Here is a 24,937-nt window from a genome sequence, read left to right as displayed (position 1 = left end):
AATGCCAAACTAGAAACTCCATCTGTATGCAAGAACAGGATTAACTTTTTCAGTTAACCCTAGATTTGAATTAATTTTCAGTTTCCCTTATATTCTTTCAGAGCTCATAAACATGCATTAAATAGGTTGCAGTCATAAGCTCACAAAATGTTAAATTGCCAGTAAATGGTGAATGAATAGTTGAGGTTAGTAATAAACATGATTAAAATCAATTGTAAGATTAAAATCCCATTTTTATGCCTTCAGACAAGCAGGGGCCTGCAGAGGGGCTTTAGGGGGCAACATGTAGTGTGTGTAACATTCACTGAAAGGCATCAGAGCCCTCTCTTCCTCTGGGCTTTCAACTTTGCCTTTGTGAGCACTGGATGAATGGATCGAAAAATGTTTTGCACTGTTGCTCTGGGAGAAAGATGAATATGTCATCTTCCCTCATATTAGCAGATTTTACAGCCCTGTCCAAGGTACAGAATGGAAAGAAAAAAGGGTTCAGCCCATGTGATTCAGCAGGGAAACAAACCACTGGGGTTCCAAAGGTGCTGGGCTCCACCTTCCAGGTCTTTCTTCCTCTTTAGGACAAGTGCTTGGGGCCACCTGAGCCCTCACTACCTGTCAGCACTGGCTGCATGAGACAACTGGGGGACCTTGCAACTCCATTTCCAATCTGAGATGAACAAATTCACCATTCTAGGGGAAAAGATTAGCAAAATTTGAACGGCAAAGTAATTCAATTCATCTTCAAGGTTAGGGAGTTCTGGCAACCCTCCTGCCCCCATGGGAATTTGGACACAAAGACAAAACTGGACTCTCTCAACTGACAAAAGATCAGGGAGACAAACCCAAGCGTGGCCAACATTTTCAGGCACATTTCATAGTAAAAGCACAGCCTTGCCTCCCGTGGCTCTCCTGGGAGACGAGGGGTGCCGGAAGCGCCTCTGACGCCTTCTGCACAAGCAGTGACCGCGCTTTCCGTGACTCATTTCCTCGTCCTGCTGTCCCTGGCAGCCAGCCCGGGTGCCAGCACAGGCCGTGTCCCCACTGGTGCCAGCACAGGCCATGTCCCCAGTGGTGCCAGCACACGCCATGCCCCCAAAGATGCCAGCACAGGCCGTGTCCCCAAAGATGCCAGCACACGCCATGTCCCCACTGGTGCCAGCACACACTGTGTCCCCAAAGGCACGGCTGCACCAGGGGCACCCGGTGTCTGTGCTCTGGAAGTGGCACGCAGAGGAAATGTCACTTTGTACCTCAGCACGTTTAAAGCTACAAATTTCACTGTTTCTAACCTTGGTTACAAGCTCTCAGCTGTGACATCCTGAGTTTTGATGAACTGAACGTGTTGCTGTACTCTGTGTTTGCAGAAAGCAAATACTGCAGTTTCTGACATTTGCCTAGGATTTGGGAAAGGTGACAATGAGAGCAAGGCAGGAGTTCTGGACAGTAGGGCTGGACAGGAATGCCTCTTTCTTCTGCTGGGATTAGAGGGAAAATATACCCATAGAGCAAAGTTTTACAAAGTTCCAATCAGCAGTGTAATTACTGAAATGCTTCCTTTGTGGAAGGAATGCTGTAAACATTTGTCAGACAAAACCCCTCAAACCAACTTCATTGCAGTTCAAAGACTGAAAATTTTTCAATGCATCTTCTAAAATGTGAAATTTAATTAATTATAATAATTTTAAAATGAGTCAAGCAAAAGAGGGGGGACAGTCAGACTCCAGGATGTTTTCTAACCATACTATAAGCCCACCATTGGTTGCATAGGCAGAAGATGGAGTGAAAAACAAATAAAAAAATAAATCTTGTCAAGAGGTTTTTTTTTTTTTTCCAAAATGCAAGGTCATTGCAGGATTTAAAAGCACTCTGGTATTTTTTAATAATGAAGGTCAGCTTTAGTTGTTTAAAAAATGGGACTTCTGGAGTATGCCTACTCCAGTTAAGACAGCAAAAGGAATTTGGCTAAAACTGAGCTACCTGCAAATCAATTGTGAACTCCCAAATTTTCCTGTGGATCCAAGTTCAACTTTCCAGATCCACTCTGGAAGATTCAAAAGAGAAAAAGTTTTTGCTCCTTCTACTGAAATATGTCTGAGAAGCTCCTAAATTGCCTCCCACAGCACAGCTTGGATGCCAGAGCACAGCCAGCCTGGCTTAGAGCTCTGCTGGGTGGGATAAGCAGGCCCTGATGAGGGAAAAATGTATGGAATGAAGTTGCAACAGTTTTTGCTTTTTTCAATCAAGGCGAGATTCCTGTGAATGTTGGGCAAATCCTGAAATGCCAAAAATCCTCCAGCTTCCCCAGACATCTACTTTATTAACACACACTTCTACAGACACACTTCAGAGCTTAATGCCTCACTTCTAACACTGATTTTGAGCTGAAAATATTAGTTTTGCTGCTAATTTATAGCTCATCTTCCTCCCAGGACTAATGGATAGGTTATTTAATTTTGTGTATTTTTCTATTGCTTGTGCTGGAAAATTAGTCTTGTAAAGTGTCCCTTCCAGCACACAGATTAGAGCCGGGCAGAGCACCTGGGCAGCACCCAGCCCTCCCCAGGCAGCTCTTTGAGGCAGCACTGCACTGAGCTGTGCTGCTCTCTATGCTTTTAAGTTCAGATCTTTCAGCATGGCTAACATCCATGCAAGTGTATGAAAGCCTACACCACTGAAAGCTCCAAAAATATTTTCTTAGAACACTGAACTGCAGCACACCCTCGGAAGGCAGCGTTTTCTGCTGCCACAGGCACGGGCTCAGCTCTGTGCTGCACCATCCACAGCAGCTTCCTCAGCAATGAGTCACTCCGAGAGCTGGTGGCAGGGTGGTCACAGCACCGGATTTGTGTGCAGCTCCTTCCAGACCTCTGCTTTACAAGCTGTGCCCATGACACACAGGCTCCATGACAAAGGGAAGAGGAAATCTGTAAGCAGCAGCCAGTGCAGGTTCATCAGTGAAAGTTATGCCTCAATCTATCTGACATGAACGTTTTTTTCCCTTAAAATGGAGGGAACTTGGTGTAATTCTTAAAATGGCACATAAAGAGATTTGTCTCTATTTAAACACTTAAAAATGGGGAAGTGGCGAGTCTGCCTCAATTCAAACCTTAAAAGTTCATTGCAAGCTCTCATTTTAGAGGTCTACAACAGGAAGAGGAAAACTCTGAACCTGAAGCTGCTGATTTGATTTTACAAGCAGCCTTTCACTAGCCCAGAGAAGCAGGGCTTTGGTCCAGCCTGACAAGCACACAGGTCTGAAGAGCCACCACTATGTGTGTCAAGGACATCTGTATGTGACACTTGCACTAAGGCACAGCAAGCCCCGAAGGGACACTGAGAGCTCACAGGCACTGGAGACAAAGCCCAGAGGACAGCTCAGTGCTAAAATCCTGTGTCACCTGATCCCAACAGGAATCCCACTGCTCCACCAGCTGGAAAAATGCCCTGTGGGCCACCCCTGCTTTGGTTGCAAAGGCGATGTGAGGGTGTAGTGCTTGTCAGAGAAAACTTAGAGCCAGAGCAAAGCTGCAGCTTAGGTATTAATAGCTGAAATAGAGAAAACCTATGGATTGTGGTAAATGAGTGTAACATTATTAGAAGATTCCAAATTCCAAGCTGGAGAAAGATGAGATGCTGTGTAAGACAACAACCACTAAGCAACGCAGGAGCAAACACCATGAAGAGCCCCAGACCTTATCAATAGTCTGAATTATTACTGTTATAGACATAACTGCCCAGGAATTTCAGTGTTCACAGTCCCTCTTTGGAGGCACCCAGCTCAGGCTGTGGTGCCTCCCTAAAGGAATCCATCCTTCAGGGTGTGTGGAACCCTGTTATGGGGCCTGGCATGTGTAATTCATGTACAGGTTTGTCAGGTGTTTATTATTTCTAGGGACAAAGGATGGGGGAGAGGGGGCATGTGGAGAAGGGAAAAAAAGGTACAAATGCCTAGGGAAAATGCTATGTCATTGTGAGTGAAAGACCAAAGAAAAGGTGGCAGGGTGCCATAGATTTTTTTTTATGCTTTGTTTTTAAAACACTCACATACCAAAAGTTCCAAAATATAACTGGTTTAAATGCAAAACTGTGGCTTTTATTTCCAAACATACAATAAATAGGTCCACCACAACTAGCCTCTAACTTCATTTTACATGGAAGGATTTTAAAATTAATTTGTGCATATTTAAAAATTAAACTTCCCTTTGCACATAATTCCAAACATAACCGAACTGCATTACACACCAGCTCATGGTCTTGGCACTGTGACACAAGCAACCAATTAGAAACAGAGCTCTGTAGCCAGGAGTTGTACAAAAATTGCATTTTGAATTGTTGATAAAAGATCTACCAACAATTAAATCTTTTGCTGCAATATACAAAAAAACTTTAGTACATAAATATTGAAAAGCAAGTTGTCTTCTCTTCTGTTTCTGTAGAGACTGCAAGGTAAGTGGATTCATTAAGTGGTCACTATTTGCTATATGATACAATTTTCTTACCAAAATATCTTTACTGCATAGTAACATTCCATATTTTCAAATGCAAAAAGAGATTAGATGCAGTCTTTTTATTTTATCCCTCATCACTGAATTTAAAGATATTTTTAACCGCATCTCTGTTTCATCACAGTGCAGAAGGCCCTTAATATTTCAAGGATTTATTCAGTCATATTTTTAATACAAAAGTAGAGGCTGAGGAAAAGCCAGAGTAGTCTATACACAATGCACAATCTGTGTACATTCTGAAGCTGTACCTCTTCAAGAACTAGTTATACACTCTTCAAACAAATCCCTTTATCCAGCAATTCAAAATGCTTTAGATCAGAAGATTTATATTAGAATCAATACAATATATGCATATAAATACATTTATACCCTTCAGTTGCTAAACAACCCAGATGGCTGTGAGGATGTGACCTGAAATGGTTCTCCATTGGCCTGGGATACCAAATTACGTCGGCAGCTGTTAACCAAGAGAGTCACAGTAAAACATGGAGATCTCTGCACAAGGTAGATGTGCCACAGCATCAGTTAAGACTAGAAATAGCAGGTGAGACCCTGGCCCCTTCAACAGGGCCAGGATTTCAACTTCTGTGAGATGCAACACACAGGCAACATTTTTTTCCCTCTGCCGACACTCCGTTCATAAAAAGTCTCAGCAGAACAACAAAAACCCAAAAAATACAACAAACCAAAGCAAAGGTTTTACAACTGCAAGTTTCCAAGACAGGCGCTGCAGCTTTCAAGAACAAAGTAAAAGTTTCATAATTAAAAAAGAAGGAAAAAAAATCCAAACCAAAAAGCAATGTGCAAGTGTGAAACTCAAAAGACGAGAGCAGGGATCGATCTAGACCTCGGTTCAGGCTGAAACAGAGAACCCAACCTGCCTGATGGAAAACCAGTTCTCACTGCAAATCTCACCTCCAGCTGAGCAGGGCGTTTGTGTATCTGCATGAAAACACCGCTGCCCCACCCAGGACAGCCTGGGCTGGGAGGGACAGAGCCACCAGCACCGGGTCCCCACAGCCCCACGGGTGCTCCGGGGCTGTCACAGCACAGGGTGATGTGTTCTCAGGGCTCTCAGCTTGGCTTCTGAAAGGATGCAGAAATGTTGGCTGAGTATCCTCCAAAGGTGCTAGAGGTTTTAAGTCTGAAGCGTTTCTTCCCACAATGCCAGGTACAAAAATGTGTATCTCTTTAAATAATATTGCACATAAAAATCATCTTAAAATCTGTAGTGAAAGCAGGGTTGAAGGACAGTGTTTTCCAAAAGAGAATAAAAAGCTACCTGTACATAGTAAATTTTAATTTAAAGAACGCCAAGATTATTCAAAATCTAAGCACATAATACTGACAGAAAAATGTTAAATTGCACAATCTACATATAAATTAATTTGTAAATACTTAAAAGTTTTTAAACATTGAATACCCTCGATTTCACAAATCAGCTAGGTCACTGTCAAAGGATCAACTTAAGGAGTTAGAAGTACTTTCCCCCAGAAAGAAACAGAAACAAAAAGATTTGCAGTCTCAGATGAAGCACTGGAAAGAGTTAAAGCATTTCAGCTCAGAGGTAGTGCTAAACACATCCAACTAGAAGTCCATTATATTTGAACTATGATGAAATAACGTAGTAAAATGTAGAAAGACTATAAAATTTACAAAAATAAATAGTTCTGAATGCTTTAGAAAATGCAAGAGACTTTGTTGGTAAGTGTCTTGATCTGCTTTTCTGACCAAAAGAAAGCAAAGCGTGTCTCATTTTTAAAATATACCCATCTCTAAGAACGTGTCTGCAATCCACACAATCTAACTCTGCAACTTGACAGATGCCAGCTTGGCATAGACTCTGATATTAAAAATAAAGTGGAGGCTTTGTAAAAGATCACCTCATTTGAAATTTGCTTTGCATGTAAATTCTTCTGTCAAATTAAAAATTGCACATAAAAAAGTTTATTGAAAGAGGCATGAGGGGTGATGAGGGTATGTGCCCATTGTTCCACATACACCCTGGAAGGAAAATGATGATTGCACAGTTCTGATAAATAATTTTTCTTTTTTAAAATCTGCCACTTTTTTGGTTTGTAAGTTTTGGAATTATTTAGAAAATTCTACTATGGACAAATTATTATTTAGTTTGCTTTTTAAAGAATTCTTTACAACTATTCCAGTGGCTTTTATCCTGAAACCAAATGCAAGTGGCAGTCTAAAAGTATCTTTGGGTAAAACAAGTATCAGGATCCAACGAGAATTTCCATGATGTGGTCCAACTCACTCAGATCTGTTCTGCATATCTGAATGTTGTTTGCTGAAGAAGAATTACAAGATGGGAAGGTTTTCAATGGTTCTTCTGTAGCAAGAGATGGTGATCTGGGTGGCATCAGGGGAGGGCAACAGAAGTCTGAATCATACATTGAAGTGTCAATATCTTCAAAAATGTCATCTATTGCCAAATCCTTCAAGTAACTGGTAGAATTTGAAATCTCAAAGGAACCAAACACACATTCAGCTCCCTTCAAATCCTGTCTGTCATCTTCTAGTTTCAGACCAGTATTATCTGGAAACTTTGGCTGGTCATCTGCAGTAGGAACCAGACAGGTAGGCGGGCTGATATCTTCCACAAAGTCCAAATCCTTCAGAATAGATGAAATAGCAGATGACATGTCGTCGTCCGAAACGATCAGCAGGCTGTTTTCAATCGGGTCCTCCACAGACCGCAGCTCGCAGCAGTGGGGCTCTTGCTGACCAACACCTGAAGGCAGCTGAAGGGAAAGGCCAGGTGACTCCATCCCTGTGTAGCTGTGAGAGGCAGGAGCAATGCCAGGGCAGATATTCAGTGGCTGCTGGCTGCTCTCCTGCCTCATCTCCTCCTGGATCTGCCGCACGGTGTTGGCGATGAGCACGGAGCGGTGCAGGTTGGGCTCCACCAACATTTTGTACGTCTGTAACTTGGTGAGGCACATGTTGAGCACCAGCTGCCTCTTGAGCGGGTAGGGCAGACCTCGACTGGAATCAAAGGCACTCGTGAGACCAGCCATGCTCTCCTCATAGTCACTCAGCTTGCGCTTTAGGCCTCTCCCCAACATGAACCTGCAAGACAAAAATCCTGAATTAACCTCGGCCAGGTCCAACAGACAATTCTGAAAACCTTGTAGTGTACAATGTATTGGTTAGCTGAGACTTTTGATGTCACAGAACATCAAGAGATAGAAAGAAATCCTATACAATAGTACTTTCATTGAAAAGATGCACTTTCCAGCTATATTGTTTCATAGCAACTATTTTCCTAAAGAGTTAGTATATTTCTTCCACGTTTTCTGTTTTTTAAAAAGCTATAGACTTTTAAATATATATCTGACTGTCCACATGAAATAAAATAGATGCTTGTATTAAGGATCAAACTACAGAATATTTCATCATTTCCATTTTAATATTCATTCTTGGATACAGCAGGTAAGATTTCAAGCTAGTTTTCAACACCCATTTTGATCTCATTAAGACATTGTAATGTCTTGCTCAGTGTCTCTGAGAACGTGCATAGAGTTCTATGTAGGGCTGATTCTTCTCTTTTTTCCTTTGGTGACCCCAAACTGTTTTACAGCAAGACCAATAGCAGGGCCACCCGTGGGATCCTTATATCCATTCCACATCTTGGTAGTTTGGTTAAATGCGGGAGGAAATCTGGCTGAGCTCACAGAGAGACAATGGGTGCTCGTGGCTGCTGGTTCACAACCTGACTTCACACTAAGAACATCAGGCAGGAAGCTATCAAACAGCATTTTAAAAGTGACCAGTTTTGGTAAAATTGTTAGGGAAAAAATATAATTTAGTTGCTTTCATTCTGCTTGGTGTGCTCTTGCACTGAAATACAGTAGGTCTAGAACAACGTGGTACAAAAACCTGTACACACAGATCTAAAATATAAGTGATCCAAATAAACACCTGCTTGGGTACTTTGCAATTACCATCCCAAGTCTAAAGAGTTTTATTAGGGACAACAAGCCCTTTGCAATCACTCATATAAACAGAGAAAAGGAGCATACTCTGCAGAGAAAACACTGGTAAAATCTTAGTTACACACATCCTAAAGTGTCCATGAACACAGACACCTTGTTCCCAAACTATTAAGAAAAATTAAGCAATCATAAATTAGACACCAGTGGCAGATTAAGGGCAGATCCTTCACGCACAATGATCCAGACCCTGCATGCTGCTGAGGGCCTCCCAACTTCCTTTTCATGTGAGCACTGGATGCTGCCAGCAATAGCTCAGCTGATGGCTGCAGCTGCCAGCTGCTAGCCTGTTGCTAGACTTTTGGGGACAAGGAAGGCAGCAGGAGAAAGCCTCTCTTACTTTCAGGATTTCTCCAGATTTGCAGGGCTCCATCCATCTGCCCTGACATGGCTGTTGGAGAACTCTGATCCTCTGGAGGAACAGAAAGCAAGCAAGCAGTGCATCCTCCTCAGCAAGACACACAAGAGAAAACAGACAGCTGCTGCAGGATTTGAGGTGCCAGACTTCTCAACAGTAGACACTTTTTGGTTTTTTTAAGGATATATCTGGATGAAATTCAACTTGTCCTAGGACTGCATTTTTACTTTCCAGGGAGTAGTCTGGTCTATCTTCAGTTCATTTACACAGTCACTCGTGAAACAGCAACAACCTTTAATTACTTCTAATCTTACCACTTCTGCAACTTTTTAACTTTGGAACTCTCTTTTTCTCCAAAATTTCTGCTAAAGTGCCACAGCAGGAGCTGAATCTCTTTAAAAACCAGAAGGTGTCTGAAGTGGTGTGACTGTTCACCTGGGTCACCATCCCACACTGATGATGTCTCACTCTCCCACTCCAGCAGCCCATTAAGAGCAAACAGACCCAGCCAGCCCCGAGCACTCCATTACAACAAAATCAGAACAAATATGGATACAAAGTTCAGGCACAAAGTAAAAAAGTATTCTGGGGAGGCAGTGTGTGTGTGAAGGATCCTCAAACTACTGACAATACGGTCAGTAACTGCTAATTTTTGACACAATCTATGGAAAAAAAATCACATTTACACTACAACTAATTATACTGACTCTCATAGTGAAAACAATAATTTATGTAAATCATAAACTCACAATAAAATTGTGAACTCTCCATTTCAAGTAACATTTAAATGTTGTGTACTACCTCAAAGCATCACTCTAAGAAAAAAAATTATCCATCAAAACAGCTGTTTCTACGCTAAGCACCATCATTCCCATACACTGCACACTAGTGGGGTTTGTTTTTCTCTCAATTAATTAAACAGACCAAAATTTACACCCATAAGGGAGTGAAGATATGACCACACAGGAAACAGCAATTCTGACATATCACACATTCAGAATGCTTGGTTTTGATAATTTACTGCTTTAGTATGTTTTTAAAATACACATTTATACTTTGTTAGACACATAGAACATACTATTCTTAACTTTTTGAATTACAAAAACGTTAATTCCTAACATCTCAAAAATGTGCTACTATTTAAATTCTGTAAGCAAGCAGACTATAATATGCAAGGATGTATAATTTCATAGAAACAAGTATGACATGTTTTACTTTTTAATTCGAATGGTAGTCTTGTTAGACTAAATACTTCATGCTCATATAGGCAGACACCCCTCTTTTCATTCCTTAAATTTCCTTCATAAAATTTGTCCCAGAGCAATTTAGAAGTATTTAACAAAGCTTGAGTATGACAGCACTTGACTATAAAAATGAAGTGCAATAAACACGATTTGCTCCAACTTCAAAATGTTTCTACTTAACATACTCCCTACTCCCAAGATGAGTTTTTAAAATAAACAAACATAGTACTACCTTACCTTTTAGAAATTCTGTCTAACATTGATTTATTTCCTAACAGGAAAGATCCCCTACTCTCCCCTCTGGGACCTAGATGACTTCAGAAGTTACACAGAAATTTGTAAAAGGCTAATAAAAACCAGAGTACCATTGGTACAGTGGATTTAAAAATGACTAGTGTCATGGTTGCTACAGGAGACATTAAATTTCAGTTCTTGTCAAACACACTCAGCTGCTGACCTACAAAAGACACAAAGCCCCTTTGTTAGCAGCTAATCTACATTTTATCAGGCCTTTTGCTTTACTTTCTAACACCAGAATTTCTGATGGGATCAGATCCTTAACACACTACCGCGTATTTTCTAAGTGGCTTGTTCTTCACAGGGCTGGGTACTGACACCTCAACCCAAACCCAAAATTCACAGTCAGATGCTCTCTTTCACAGCATTACTTTGCAGCAGAAGACCCTGATGGTATTATTTAATTATGCAATGCTTATTCCACTTCAGTTTTTGGTAGTAAGGCAAAGAAGCAGCCGTGCACACACAAACCCCCAGCTGCCTGCTCGGACCAGGAGCAGTGTCAGCCCTTCCATCAGCTGACAGCAGGGCACAGCCAGCTCAGAGCAGCACAGTCTGGGCACCCCGAAGCAGTCTCCAGAAACTGCACTCTCCTTACTCCAGCCTAATTCCAGGAACCTACTCACATCTTAAAAAACTGGGTCAACTAACAGGATTTTGGGATGTGCCAATCTGATAACTCTGTAATTTGTAAGTAAATAAACTGAATAAAAATTAAAAGTTTATGCCGACTTCAAATGTGAGGTCTGTACATAGCTGTTCAATTATAAAAGCAACAAGCTCTAAGTCACCCTTTTCTTGAACTTGAAGTTCCACAACAAATTTTTTTTTTTCTGTTCAGATGATCTATTTTAAAATCTTTTGTCATGAAAAAAACAGGAACAATGAGGAGCAACACATCTCAACATTTTTCCTGGCGTCTTCTCATTCTTCTCTCATTATAGTAATGAGAACTGAGCCACAGGCCGTTTATGGCAAAATGCTTTTTTAAGGAAAATAATTTTTCAGATATAGAGAAAAGGAAGCAAAGTGAACTCAGTATTTGGGAGTACCAAACTCTCTATTCACATCACTGAACTACAATGGAGTCTACACAGAAATTCTGCCCTGACAGCATGTTCCTCAGTTCCTTCGAGTCTTCCATGGAAGACATTTCACTGCAACTCCTCCCTGCTAAGAAGAGGAGAAGCATCCAAGCACTGTAATCCTACACCATACCACGGTTTGAAAAAACCTGGGAGGAAAGAAGCATGTCCCTGGTTGGCAAATCCACACAATACTAAACAAACTGGCCTGGTCAGGGTGCAGTTACTCAGAAGAAACATTCCAGGCTACCAAGAAAAATCCACATTGCGACGTGTTGTGGACAATACAGGGCCCGTGCCACCATTTCAGCTCCATCTGTCACACGGTCTGACACTGCAGCTGCCACTGACACATGGCTGGGAAGTGCAGCTGGGAACACTCTCAAGGAATAAAGCAACATGTGAAAACCCTCAATTACTTCTATCTGGGCAAACTACTACTTAAAAACTTTTTTGGAATATGAGGGAGAACTAAAGAGAAAAGTTAAACAATGTTTAGAACTCAGGACATCACAGAATTTTAACTTTTAGTAGAGAAGAGCTTATAAAATAATGAGTGAATGAAACATGGCTGCCATGGTTAGTATTGTCTGAACACAAACTTCTCATGCATAAAAATGAGCACTGTATTAAACTACACAACAGTTTTTTATTTACCACTAAATATGTTTAAATAGTAAGATCATCAGTAAAGTACCTTCACTATCCAGGTAAAGGTAACTGAATTCACAGTGGCACCTTTTGGCTTTTCTTTTTAGAGTATTATTACATTCAAACTTGCTTGATCCTTTCTGTACAGCCACACTGCTGTATTTTTCAGCCCAAGACTGTCTCAAAGTGAAATACTACTTTTTCTTACAGGACAAAAATACCAGCTTTGCAGGTGTGTAAGCAACTCATGAATGAAAGCTGCCTGTCCAGTTTGCAGTAATACAACTTATGTATTAAAATAAAATTTAAGAGACTCCTTGCTATTATAATTTGGGCAATTCCCTTTCAAAGTCTCCTTTGCCTTGTAACTGTAGAAACCATGTAAGAGTAAAGACAGACTCTCTGGGCTGTAGACTTGTGTTAGTGACTGACCAAGGCTGGCTGATAACCTGGTATTCTGCTCTCCCCTTTCTTCATGGACACATGAAGCACACATCCATCTGCAGGAAGTGCAAAGGAAAACAAACACCCCAACAGTTATGGCTGTTCCCCAGAATTATTTGATGTATGCTGTACACTATTTTTAATGATAATCTTTCCCCTACCTGACACACATTTTTAGGCAACACAGCTTCACAAGCAGTTTTAATTAAGTGCTAGACTGGCCATTGGCTTGTATTTCACGTAGAAGAAAGTGCACAAGGAAATGGAAAGGCTGAAGGTGCAGTTAACAGACACAGCACAAATCCCTTCCTCCCATCCAGGCTTAGTGCTGATCACTTGGACATGCCTTACATAACAGTGTAAGCTGTCAGAGCACACAGAACATCTCTGATCTGGGGTCCCCATCAGGTGCTGGAGATCCCCACACTACATCTTGGCTGCTACCCTGAGCAAGTGAGGGAAGGACTAAATGCCTTAGGAAACACCAAATGAAAAAAGCTTAGACCTGAAGATACTTCCAAATACACAAAAGTGTGTTTAAGTCCATTGCCTCCCCACCCCCCTCAGCCCTGCCCCAGTTTAGCCAAGATGAGTAACTGCTGGAGAAGGCACCAGTGACTAAAAGTGTGCACACAGGGAGGAGTGCAGTCCTACCAGCTTACTCCCATACCTAAACTCCTATGCAATAACTTCTTCACAGGAGTCAGAAATAACCAGAAAATGGCTGCTCAAAGAAAGAAGACTTCATGTCAACTTTTTTGGTCAACAAATCCTGACCTATAACACACCCACAGTCTGGTACAAAGCAACTGGAACACAGAACCAAGATATGCCACTGTTCAGACTCAAGAAATGCCAACAAAAACAACAAACAAACCCAAAAACAAACACACACAACAACTCTGCAAACAAAACAGAAAAAAACCCACACCTAAGGATTTCCCCACATTTTGAAAGTAAGACTAGCCTGAATAGCATTTATTAGGTACAGGAAAGGAACGAGAGGAAGACTGAGTTTAGTACAGAATTATTCTGAGATTAAAGTTCCCACTGTCATTCACTATGTGTGGAAGTAGAAAATAAACCTGTATCATACACAAATATTTTAGGAGCTAAAGTGATGTTTAGGAAGCAATTGGAAATAAGTTTTACTTTGATTTAAAAGTTAGTTTGAATCCCCCACAACAACCTGTTTATGTTATGTCTCCTGGGATCTGGAAAATTCCTGAACTTAAGGACATCTTTCTAAGTTCCTTACTCTCATTTCATGTCACAAAGCACTGATAAAAGCTTTGCTTTACAAACTGTGGTAGCTGAGTTTCAGAGCATGGCATTTCACTCTGGAGAAGGAACTCCTCTGTTAGGATCTGTGCCTTCCACAGCTAAAACAAGTGGGCTCCAGTGCTCAGTAGAGAAAAACTTCCATCCTTAAATAACCCCAAACTCAGCCACTATCACTCTTGTCTGTCACTTCTGTATCTTGTTCCACATTTAGTAATAAATCTCATGTGTATATTTTCTACGGGAATGTGTTTAGCAAGGTTTTTCAGGGATTCTGGGTGGATTTTTTTTTTAATGGAAGAAGGGCCTGGAATCACTTAAACTAAGAACCAATACTAGTTGGCAAAAGCTAATACATGATCAAGAGTTACTAAACCTAGAAACTCCCATAGTAAAATTAAACTATAATTAAATGAAAACATAAGACTCATAAAGGACACAACAAGAACCAAATCACCCTGGTTCCACCAAAGCATCTCACTGGAGAGACAAAGGATCATTAGAGCTGCAAATGCAATGACAGACATCTTCACAGCTTGTTCTAGTCTACTGAACAGCTCTCAATCCCACACTTGCTTCAAACAGAGATACTAGATGCATTCCCATACATAACACTGACACACATTTTAGGGCTACAGTGGTCTAAAAGATCTACTAATAAAGGAAGTTACAGTTTATTAAATATTAAAAACTGGCATGCCCATACTTTAACAGAAAAACTGGACCATTAACAATAAAGCAAACAAGAAAAAAGCTCTTTTCCTGATAGAGGACTGGGCATTTTTTATTTCAGTAAGAAAATTCAACGATTTCTGATTTGGTTTCTCTTGTAGTACACAATGTTACTTCAGTATCCAAAGTGCTACCTTCTCACAAGACAAAACTGCAACACTCAATTTTAGCAGCTGAACAGTGGATCTTGCCATAAGACTGACATCTTAGTTAAGCAATTTCCCATAAGAAGGTGATCTCATGGTAATATGCTTTATTGCATTGTAATAATTCCCCCTTATCAAGGAAACAATAGTAAAGGAAATTCAGAACACTCAAACCAAAGTCTTTACCTCATTTTATATTATATATCCCTCTTTTAAACGATCTATTTCAGTTTACCATTCTAATCCACATATAACATCTGCAGTCTATTATCAGAACATGTCCTATGCATGCAAGATACAATTTCACTAAAACAAATAAGTAGTTACCCTTAGAAAACAGAAAGGAGTCCAGGCAGGAAGATTCTGGAATTTGCATAAAGCGTGGTCATCCAAGAGTCTTGATCTATCCCAGAGGCCAAGCCATCCACCGAGGTAGGATGATGCGACTTAAGAGGAAAAACAAAACAAAATCAGAGTATTTAATTACTACATGGTGGTTTTTGTATTTTTTTAACCAGAAGCATTAAGCACACAATTGAATACAACTTTTTAAATTATTTGCGGTAAATTCTATTAAAGCAGATAAACATGGATTAACCCCCCTAAAATTCATGAATACACTGAGATAAGAGTACCTAACAGTTTTACCTGTGAACACATAAAATGTGGAAATTATCTTTTGTAAATGGGTACTACAAAATACTGATCCTCTAAGCATTAGGCTTTATGATAAGGACATGCACTGCTACTTTCTCATGTTATTGAACACCAATTTACAATTGCAATGATCTCCAAAATTACATAACCAGGAGAAAGCATACCATGCATTGTGAAGAACTACATTTCAGAATTATCCCCTAATGCTTACAGGCTGCAAAAGCAGTTAGATTTTTATTTAATTCCCCAACTTTCCTCTTTTTCAGCATACACAAAACCTGTATGAGAAGAGGGTTGACAAGGTGTCCTGTCATTCTGTCTAATGTACAATGTGGCAGCATTTCCATCAAACCCCTAACATAACAGCATCTGCAGTATGGCTAGAGACACATGGATTAAATCATAGATTAGCTCAAGGCATTGCTAACTGGGAAGTGTGAAAAGGCTGAAGTGACAGTAAACTATGGGCTAGGCTCGGAAATGTGGAGGGAATCACACGATCCATGCTCTTGAGGTCTCACCTCCACCTGGAAAACCAAACAGTTATGAATTGCAAGGATTGAAGCCCTTGCAGGGGCTAACAGCCTGCAGCCAGGCTCGGCTGTGACATGCCTGTTTGTGCACATCACACACACAGACACCTGACCCAGCCAGGGCAAAGCGCCTCACGGATGCACCGCAGGAGCAAGGATCAGTACTGGCCGCACCAACACAGTCCTTCGTCACCAAAAACCAGGGGGTCATACATTATTGCACAAAGCTTAAAATAATACATAGTGAAAGGCAGTCTTACATTCAGACAGACGGGCAAGTAAACGCCTACAGTTCATCTTACATAGCAACTCATAGCCTGATGCTACCAAAGGGCTCCTCCGCTTACGGAACCTCGGAACTGTAAAAATGCAGTAAAACAGCAGTAAAACGCCCGTGACCTCAGCAAGCCACATCTAACCCACAGCAACAAACACATTGACATCTCCCTCCTCCTCCTAAAAGCGGACTTCTTTCCCAGTATAACGATATCCACGCTATCTGTAAATAATTAGGAAAAAAAAAAAAAGCCCCAAATAAAGAGACAAATGAAGATTCATAACCTATTTGCTCTGAAACAGCAGGACTTCAGGTGGTCATTACTGAGGTTCATTAAAGTGTACTTGTTAGGTCACAGGGAGAGGTGTGCAGTCACTGCATTTTCTATACACTGAATATAAAAACACATGTTTTAGAGTTTTAGATTCTTTAATGCTAAAACAACTTCACAAAGTTAACAAGCATAGTAAAATGATGAAAAGTTTTAGATTTCAGCACCTTAGCTAAAAAAAAACCCAAACCCAACAGTATTAGAAGCACTGGATAAAAAAATAGTACTGTTACTTGTGTTTTAGAAGTCCAATATTTTGATAGAAGGAGATGAAGTCAAGAAGTTTTCAAATTAAATTTCTTTATTAGATACTTCAAAGGATTCCTGCAGAAGTAACTGTGGAGGTTTTGACTTTTGCCCTGTATGATTTCTGGGCACACTGGGTTAAGTGTCAGGAAGAAGTAGAAAAGTAAGGTTATTAGGTGTAATTTTTACAATCTGTTAGGGGGAAAAAAAAAAACAACTATAAAAGACACGGTAGCTGCAAATCATTATGAATTATATCTCTAGTGGATTACTTTCTGTCTTCCCTTCCTACGACGTGTTTAGGGGTCACGTTAGTATTTGAGATTACAGCATCATTTCCATGTTAAAGGTATTTCCCACATCGCAGTTAACTGCCCGAACTATGGAATTTCAGCCACATCAAAAATAAAGTGGAAAACTACTGCACGAAGGTTCCCACCTATGCTTTTCGAAATGAGCATTCCAACACAGTTCGAAAAATTCCAGGCCTAACTAGGGCAGAAATTATTAACTGCACCTATTTGCGAGCTTCATCTGCAATACGCACAGAGACCAACCTTACGCTCCTCCAGCCCCATCCACCTGCTCGCAGCCCACGCTAACGCGCGTTCACCAAGCCAAGCAAACCCTGCTATTAAAAATGAAACTGCAGCTTACACACAAGTCGCAGCTACGGAGCGGCAGCGATCAGGAGCGCCAGGATGGAGCCGCCGGGATGCAGGGAAAGCCCTTTCCTGCCGCGCTCCCGCAGCCGCTCCCGCGGCTCCTGCCACCATTTGGCCTTTGTGGAAGGAGCCTCGGTGCTTCCTGCGGGCGTCCCGCCCCCCCCGCGCCCGTGGGCAGCGGTAACCAGAGACAACCTTGGGCTTCCCGAGCTGCGAAAAGTTACACTCCTCCCCCTTCCTCCGCCCGGCTCGCTCAGACCCCGGCCGGGCTAATTATAACTGCGCGAACAACTTCCACCGCCGGCCGCGCTCCGGGCGCTCCCCCCGCGCCCGGCCCGGCTCCCCGGGGCCGCCGCGCCCCCGGCCCCAGCCCGGCTCCGCCGCCTCTCCGCCCCGGGCCCGCCGTCCGCTCCACCTGTCCCCGCTGTCCCCTCCTCTCCCGCCGGCCGCCCCTCCGCCCCGCACCGGCAGGGCCCCCCCGCCCCGCCGGGGCTCCCGCCGCCCCCGCCCCGGCCTCCCGCCGTGCCCCCGCGACCGCCGCTACCCTCCCCCGGCCCCCGCCGCCAGCCCCGCGCCCTCCCGCCGCCTCCCGACCGGCGCCCCACCTGGGAGCAGAGGAAGCCCTGCTCGCTCGCAGCCGGCCGCGCTCCCTCCCTTCGGCGGGGCTGGGACTCGGGCCGGGAGGAGGCGGAGGCAGCGCCACCCCCGCCGGGCGCCGGCAGCCTCCGCTCCGCCCTTCCCTCCGCCCGCGGCTCCCGCGGGGGGGCGCTGCGTGCGCCGCGCGCGCCAGCTGCCCGCCCTCCCATTGGCCGGCGGCCCTTTCAACCTGCCCGGCAACCATTTTCTGACTGGCCGGCGAGCCGAGGGGGCGGGGCTACGGCTGGTCCCGCGGCGCTGCCCAATGAGCGAGCCGGGAGAGCCGGGGGGGCGGGGACGCGCGCCGGGCTCGCCCAATGGGGACGCGGGCGCCGCCGAGTCCCGCGTTCCCCGGCGCGGAGCTCCGGGGGCGGCCCCGCCCGCGCTGCCGGGGATGACGGAGCGGCCGCGCCGGGCTGGGCTCCGCAGCACGCTGGGCTCCGACCGCGCTGGGCTCCGCAGCACGCTGGGCTCCGACCGCGCTGGGCTCAGCTCCGCACCGCGCCGCGCTCGGCTGCGCACTGCACCGGGCTCCGCATCGCGCCGCGCCGGGCTCCGCTGCTGCTGCGCTTTGAGCCTCGAAAGCACCGCGGAGCCACCGGCCAGCCCTCACCCAAGCCCACAACCACCCCGTGTCCACTCCCTCCCCCCCCAACCTTTTTTTTTTTTTTTTTAAATTTTTTTTTAAACTCGCAGTCCGTCTGTGACCAAAAGTACCAAATTTCAGTAAAAGGCGCGCCCAGGGCCTCTACAGAGCAGCGTTCCTACAAGGCCTGTTGGGAAACGAGGCGCGCACGTCCCCCGAGCAGCCTAGAGCTGTGTCAAACATTGCACAACTCTCCCATGAATATTCACTTGGGTTTTTTGGTTTTTTTTTTCTTCAAAGATGAGGTGGTTTTAGCCATGCTCAAACCTCATATTTGCTTTTCACGGGCATTTGCGTAATCAAGTTACATTGGCATAAGTGTTTGTACAAAGCAGATTTCAAAATCTGACATTGAAGTATTTGTAAAGATCGATTTTGATCCTTTGTCGAACCCTGCCATGGGTTGGTTACCTGATGCATCCCCTAAAAGCTGCTTGATCTAAACCCATGTCTGGAAGAGCCAATCTCTAGGACATTAATACCAAACAAAACTCAAGGACATTTGCACAGACGGGTTCCTACATGGACAGCAAGCACAGACCAAGCTCACACACAATGTTCAATGCCGGTCTCATAAATACTACAGAAACATTTGCAACTTTCTGGTGGAGATACACTACAACTTCAATGAAAGATCAGCTGCTTTTTGTGATTATTCTGCAAAGGAGATTTTTTTTTCTTTTAAACCCTCAGGTCCAACAGATTTTAACCCTTGTGTCTCCTGATGGGCGCTCGTGAAGGGGTAGGAGCGTGCAATGGGGGCGAAGGGCAGAGAGGCAGAAAGCCAGAGGTGACCCCCGTGGGTCCCTCGCTGAGGACAGGGGATCGTCTCTCCAGGCCACCTCTGTCCTGCAGCATGGTGCCCCCAGTTCCTCAGCCACAGCTGTGCTCTGACCTCACTGCTGGGGGTCACGGAGCACAGGAGGGGAGCGAGTGCTGCCGTGAGAAGCGCTAATGAATCCTTTTGGACACGCTGCCGGAGCTGTGTCGCCTCCCCGAATGGCTGAGGGGTGACACCCCGACCCCCATGGTCCATCTGCTGCACCAAGAGTAAGTGCAGGACCAGTGTCCCTCTGAAGGGGAGGAGTGGACCAAACACCTCCTCCGGATCCTTTCCTTCCCACCACACACTGTGGGTTAAATGGAGGAGTAACTCTGAGATGTTCGGGATTCTTCTGCCTGCTGAAGTCAACCAGGGACAGCCAGTATCGCACCAGGACCGACCCCTGCCATCTGCTGGGGATTATCTCCAAGGAACAGACGCAGGACAGGCGTACAAAGGTAGCTGGTGCAGAAGGGATGGATCTGGAATCATTATGTCTAATATGGAATATAAAGGGATAGTTTAACTAGCAGTACCATCAAAGTGTCCCCGTAGCTCGAGCCAAGATTAGGCTTTGCAGACCTGATCCCTGCTGGCCAAAAGTCTGTGACCTCTGGGCAGCCCTGCAGCACCTCTGCAGTCCTGGACAATTCTCCCGCTCCAGCTCAATGCTTGAGCCTCTGGTAGAGCCATTCTCCTCCAGTCCAGCAGACCTCACAGACACCAACACTGGTCACCCTGCTCTCCTCACTCTTTCTTGAGTGATTAACCCAAGGTGGTCAGCTGTTCTGTAAGCAGTTTTTGTTCTGTGCAATAGAAAAGGGTGAATGTGCCTTCTATAGTGGGTGTTTCTAGAAAGTTCGGTTGTTTCAAACTCTGAACAAGAGCTACAACAAAAAAGAACCTGGAGTTGTTTAAGTGCATGCATCAGAACTTTGGATTCATGGCTTAACACCTGAAGAAGTTAATAGAAGTGACACAAAATATGGTCATTATTCGCAAAGGGTTTGGTCATTTTTCGCTTGTGTTAACAGTGGGATTCAGATAAGAACTGGAACAAAAAGTTCCAGTTCACAAAAGAACTGGAACCTCATTTAGCTTGGCAATATTTAATGTCTCAGGTACTGGAGGAGCCATGCTTGTCTCATACAGTGAAGAATTCAGAGGGCTGAGCTCACATACAAGGTCTTTCTTGACAAAAGTCTTCCTTTCAAAAGTCCTTACATTCTCAAATGAGGTCATGTTCTAGGAGTCTAATGCTCTCCCATTTTGACTTGCACTAAGCTTGAGGCAAACCAAGGATTGTATATGATTTTTGAAGCTTTAAACATGGCCTTTCAGTATGACTGTACTCAGTGCAGCAGGCTAGGATGCCATTCTCACGAGCAGCATATTTGCTTTTGCAGCAAATTTTACATAAATCAGAAAAAAAACACAACCCCCAAACAAATCAAGGTCTCTACATAATTCATCTGAAAGGAATGCTGGGGGTTTGCTACTTTTTCTTACCTTCATACTCAGCATCTATTCAAAAACACAGTTCCAGGAACACAAGAAATCATGAAGACTGCTTTCCTATGGATTTATGCCTGTGATTAATTACTCTGTGTCTGAGGTACGAGCTCTAATTGAAGCTGGTCTCATGCCTGGAATCTTATGTCTCTCCCTTATCTGGATTACTGGTTATCAGTACAGAATGCTGTTTTCTTCTGGTATCTCCACACTTGGAAACATTCTAAAAATGTAGTGACTGTGAGATCTGACGGATTTGATTGAAATGAATTAGCTGTTCTGAAGCTGAATGGCAGAATGATCCCGTTATGCCACCCTTCCACAGGGAAGTGAGAAAGGCAGAGCACACTGCACTAAACCCTGGTTAGTTTTACCACCTGTTGTTGGTGGTAAAGCCTCTGGGAACAAACTATTCCTACACCTACTCAAGTTTATTAGAAAAAGCCATGACACAAGATGGTTATTACAAAACCTAACAACACCTTACTGAATATTTATCAAGTAGGAAATTAGCCATTGTTCTCTTTTGTCAAAAGAATCACAATTTACAAGAAAAGGCACTTTCCCCCCATACCTTTCAAACAAAGCAGAAGCAAAAGAGCAAATGACGGTACCAAGCTTCAATTTAAACAATTAGCCATTCAACAATTTTGTCTTAAACTTCAGCCAGTTCACTGGACACAAAATAATCCAAACACGCAGTGCTTTCCATATCTAGCCTTTCTCTCAGTAATGCCTTCAAACACAGAAAAGTGAATTTGTTACAAGCACAGTGCTTTTTTTCTTTACATATTAAACTCTTTTGGTTTTTGAGTTTTTTATCAACATACCCACTCTTCCCTTTTTAAGTCCTGTTTTGTAAGCTTGCACAACTCCGGGCTAAAGTTGCATTACTTTTTCTTGATTTCCTCTCCAAATCTTGTCTGTAAATAGAAAATGAATGAAAAATAGTACATACTTTTTCCTTTGCTGCAGCATTTTACTATTGCAGTATATCCTCGCACTTCCCACTCCATGGGGTTTCCAAATTCAGCACACATGGGGATACAATTTGTGTTTAATTCTGATTTTGCAAGCAGTCATGTAATCACCTGTACCTTCAATTACTCTTCCCTAAAAAGAAGACAGTTGAAATTACTCAAATGTTTCCCTAGCAATGCAAAGCAAGCACTGGAATTAGGTTTTCCTGTTGACATGTTTGTCATGCATGAACATTTGCCACAATAATTCTTCAGGTCATAAACCACTCATTTTGGGGGAATGTTGGCTAAGCAAATGAATATTGTTTTTTTTAAGAAAGAGCTCCCATACAAACTTATGAAAATCATGTCAAATAATGAAATTTCTGTATTTTTCACTATTTTTTGTTCAAAAAAAGCACTACAAATATCTAAAATAAGTCTCTTTCCTGACAAATTATTTGATGAGATTTCACCTCTCCATGAAAATTCCTTGGAAAAAAGTAGGAAAACTTAACTGTCAACTTTTCAAGAGACACCAAAAAAAGTTCAGACAATCCTTGCAAAACCTTGTATTTAGTAAGCCAGATTGACAAAAATACGTGCTCCCAAGATGCTTATTTCATTTCTTTGAAACCTGGTGACTTTGTACTCTTAGTATTAGTCAGAGCATGAAATAACACTCATTTAAGAACTGATGAGCAAACAAAATTTGTCATCATCAGTCATGGGTTTTTTTGCATATGGGACTACATCCTAGGCCTGAGACACAAGTATATTTTCACTTTGAACAGAAGTAATTTTTGAAAGCATTTTTATTTGTCTTATTGTAGATGTCAGAAAGCAAATGTGTTGGGTTTTTTCATTCTAGCTTTTGACAGTTCATTTACTTATAAGGGAATATGGAATAAGTTGCAGGATTGTAAAGCAGTCACGCAAATCAACATTCTGAGACACAAAAAAAATCATAATGGTCCGACAATTACAATATTAAACTATACTCTCAGTCAATTTACAATAATGCCTTTTAAAATGCTTACTAAAGCAGCCCAGACATACCCAAGACTTCAAAAAGTCTAAGGACAGCTTTGAGAACAGGTAATTCCTGGTGAGTCTGAAGGCTCAGCTCGTGTGAGAATCGAGGCTGAAATCTGCTCCAGGCTGAAACCCTTCACTGCTGTGCCTCCAAGGCAGTCTGGTCAGGAAAGGTGCTTTTTTTATTCAGAGACCTGATTCTCTCTTCACTGACCAAATTTGTCCTTTAGGCAAATATAGCTCTGGTTGTAGAGACAGGTGATGTTTTTTGCTAGGCAAACTCCCGGAGCTGTGGCAGATAAAGGAGGTTAAAACAAACTAACAAACACCACACAGAGAAGCAATAAGCAGACAAGCCTTTGTTACAGCAGCCTGGATCCTTGCACTTCTTGCCTTTGCAGAATGCCTGAGCTCTGATTTTCTGGCAAGGGAAAAGGAGAAATAAAACCACAGGCACAGAAGGGGACAGATACTCAGCGCTACCTGCAAAGGAAGCAGATTGGATGTTAGCTATGTGCCTGACAGTGCTTGCTGTGCTGCAACTCTGCAGCCCAGTGCCATCAGCCTTGTCTGACACACGGCATTGATGCTGTGCAAGCTCCACAACTCTTCCCCAGCAGCACAAGAGAAAACAGGCTGCCAGGAGTGGCAGCAAAATCTGTCAGAAGCCTTTCCTAATTTAAGAAGCTATGTTTTCTTTAATTTCCCATTTATATGTAGAAATTAGTAAAATCCCCAGCAGCAAGTATCATCTCACCATTTGTAGTAACAGCTCACTAAAGAAATGAGAATGGCAGTTAGAAAATAAACCTTTTTTTTTATTTTTTTTACCCAGGAGAAGTGAAGCATGAGAAGCTGAGTTAGACTGAGACACATTATTCAAGCAATAGGGAGACAAGCTGATTTTACAGACTGGTCTCTGCAAAGTCAGACCAGTTGCAGGCATCCAACAGTTCTGCATGGTGACTGTGCAAGTTTCAGCAATACCAATTCTTATACCTGCTGAGCCAAGATATCAGACTTGTAAGAGCACATAAAATTTGGCATCAGTTTTAAGAATGCAATAAAACAGGATATATATTTCTGTTTAAATGCTTAACTCCACAAATACCTACTTGCCTAACAGCTTTCCTGTTAAACCAAGTAGACTGTATGAATTGTTTTAAGTAGGCACAGCTTCCTCAGCAAAGGAATGCACCCAGCTAGATGCTTGATACAGTAACAAAGTACAGAGTTATAAATACACACATGTACACTTGACATACACAGTTTAACAGTTATGAACAAGTTATACTGATTCCTATCTGTAACATGTAGACCGATGCACACTAAAGAGGTGGGGAAGAGCATTTTAAAAATATCTTAATGTGAAATTGCTCTTTTAATGAAAATGAAGGGTGTGGGGGCAAAGGGGAACATTCACAATTGCTCAAACCTGTGAGTTTTCACCACAGTTCAGAGCAGTTTTGGACAAGTTTCCCAGAGGAACAGAAGATATTTAGTTATTCCAATCAATGCCGATATTCCCTTTATAAAACTGAAACTGCCTGGCTCCCTGTTTTACCCTAAGGCATCTGCTTTCCAGTTCTGTGGTTCACACACAAAAAAGCATCACGAAAAATTACCTGCAGATTTATAATTTTTGAAAGAATTTCTGATACTATAACAAACACTACCAGATAAGCCAGCTTTATTTCACTGTGAGATACAACAGTTTTAATCTGTATTTGTATCCTCCTGAATCAGCATTTATTGCTGCAATACCTATGAGTGATCTCTCAATTAAGACACGTAGCATGGGCTTCTCTGTGGTCCAGCTGTATCCTACAGACTGAATTTGCAAGTGCCTATATGCTATTTTGTCCTTTAGCAT

At 42.8% G+C, this 24,937-nt stretch overlaps 1 protein-coding gene across 5 annotated transcripts; it reads right to left on the bottom strand.

Moving 5' to 3' along the window:
• Positions 1-4,058: 4,058 nt before the first annotated feature.
• On the bottom strand, positions 4,059-18,218 carry LOC135302559 (SERTA domain-containing protein 2-like). Of its 5 annotated transcripts, none has more exons than XM_064423128.1 (4): positions 18,059-18,205; positions 16,195-16,293; positions 15,072-15,190; positions 4,059-7,583 (listed from the first exon to the last, which is right to left on the bottom strand). In XM_064423128.1, exon 4 carries the CDS (start codon positions 7,577-7,579, stop codon positions 6,728-6,730), a length of 852 nt encoding a protein of 283 aa, XP_064279198.1. In that variant the 5' UTR covers positions 7,580-7,583; positions 15,072-15,190; positions 16,195-16,293; positions 18,059-18,205; the 3' UTR covers positions 4,059-6,727. The 5 variants fall into 5 exon arrangements, with proteins under 5 accessions (XP_064279198.1, XP_064279197.1, XP_064279195.1 ...); XM_064423127.1 differs by lacking the exon at positions 18,059-18,205 and adding an exon at positions 16,496-17,875; XM_064423125.1 differs by lacking the exon at positions 16,195-16,293 and having other exon boundaries at positions 18,059-18,218.
• Positions 18,219-24,937: the final 6,719 nt, after the last annotated feature.

The sequence above is a fragment of the Passer domesticus genome, chromosome 6 (genome assembly GCF_036417665.1).
Source record: "Passer domesticus isolate bPasDom1 chromosome 6, bPasDom1.hap1, whole genome shotgun sequence".
NCBI lineage: Eukaryota > Metazoa > Chordata > Aves > Passeriformes > Passeridae > Passer > Passer domesticus.
The sequence above is the reverse complement of the archived record's forward strand: the minus strand, read 5'-3'. Positions and strand labels throughout refer to the sequence as shown.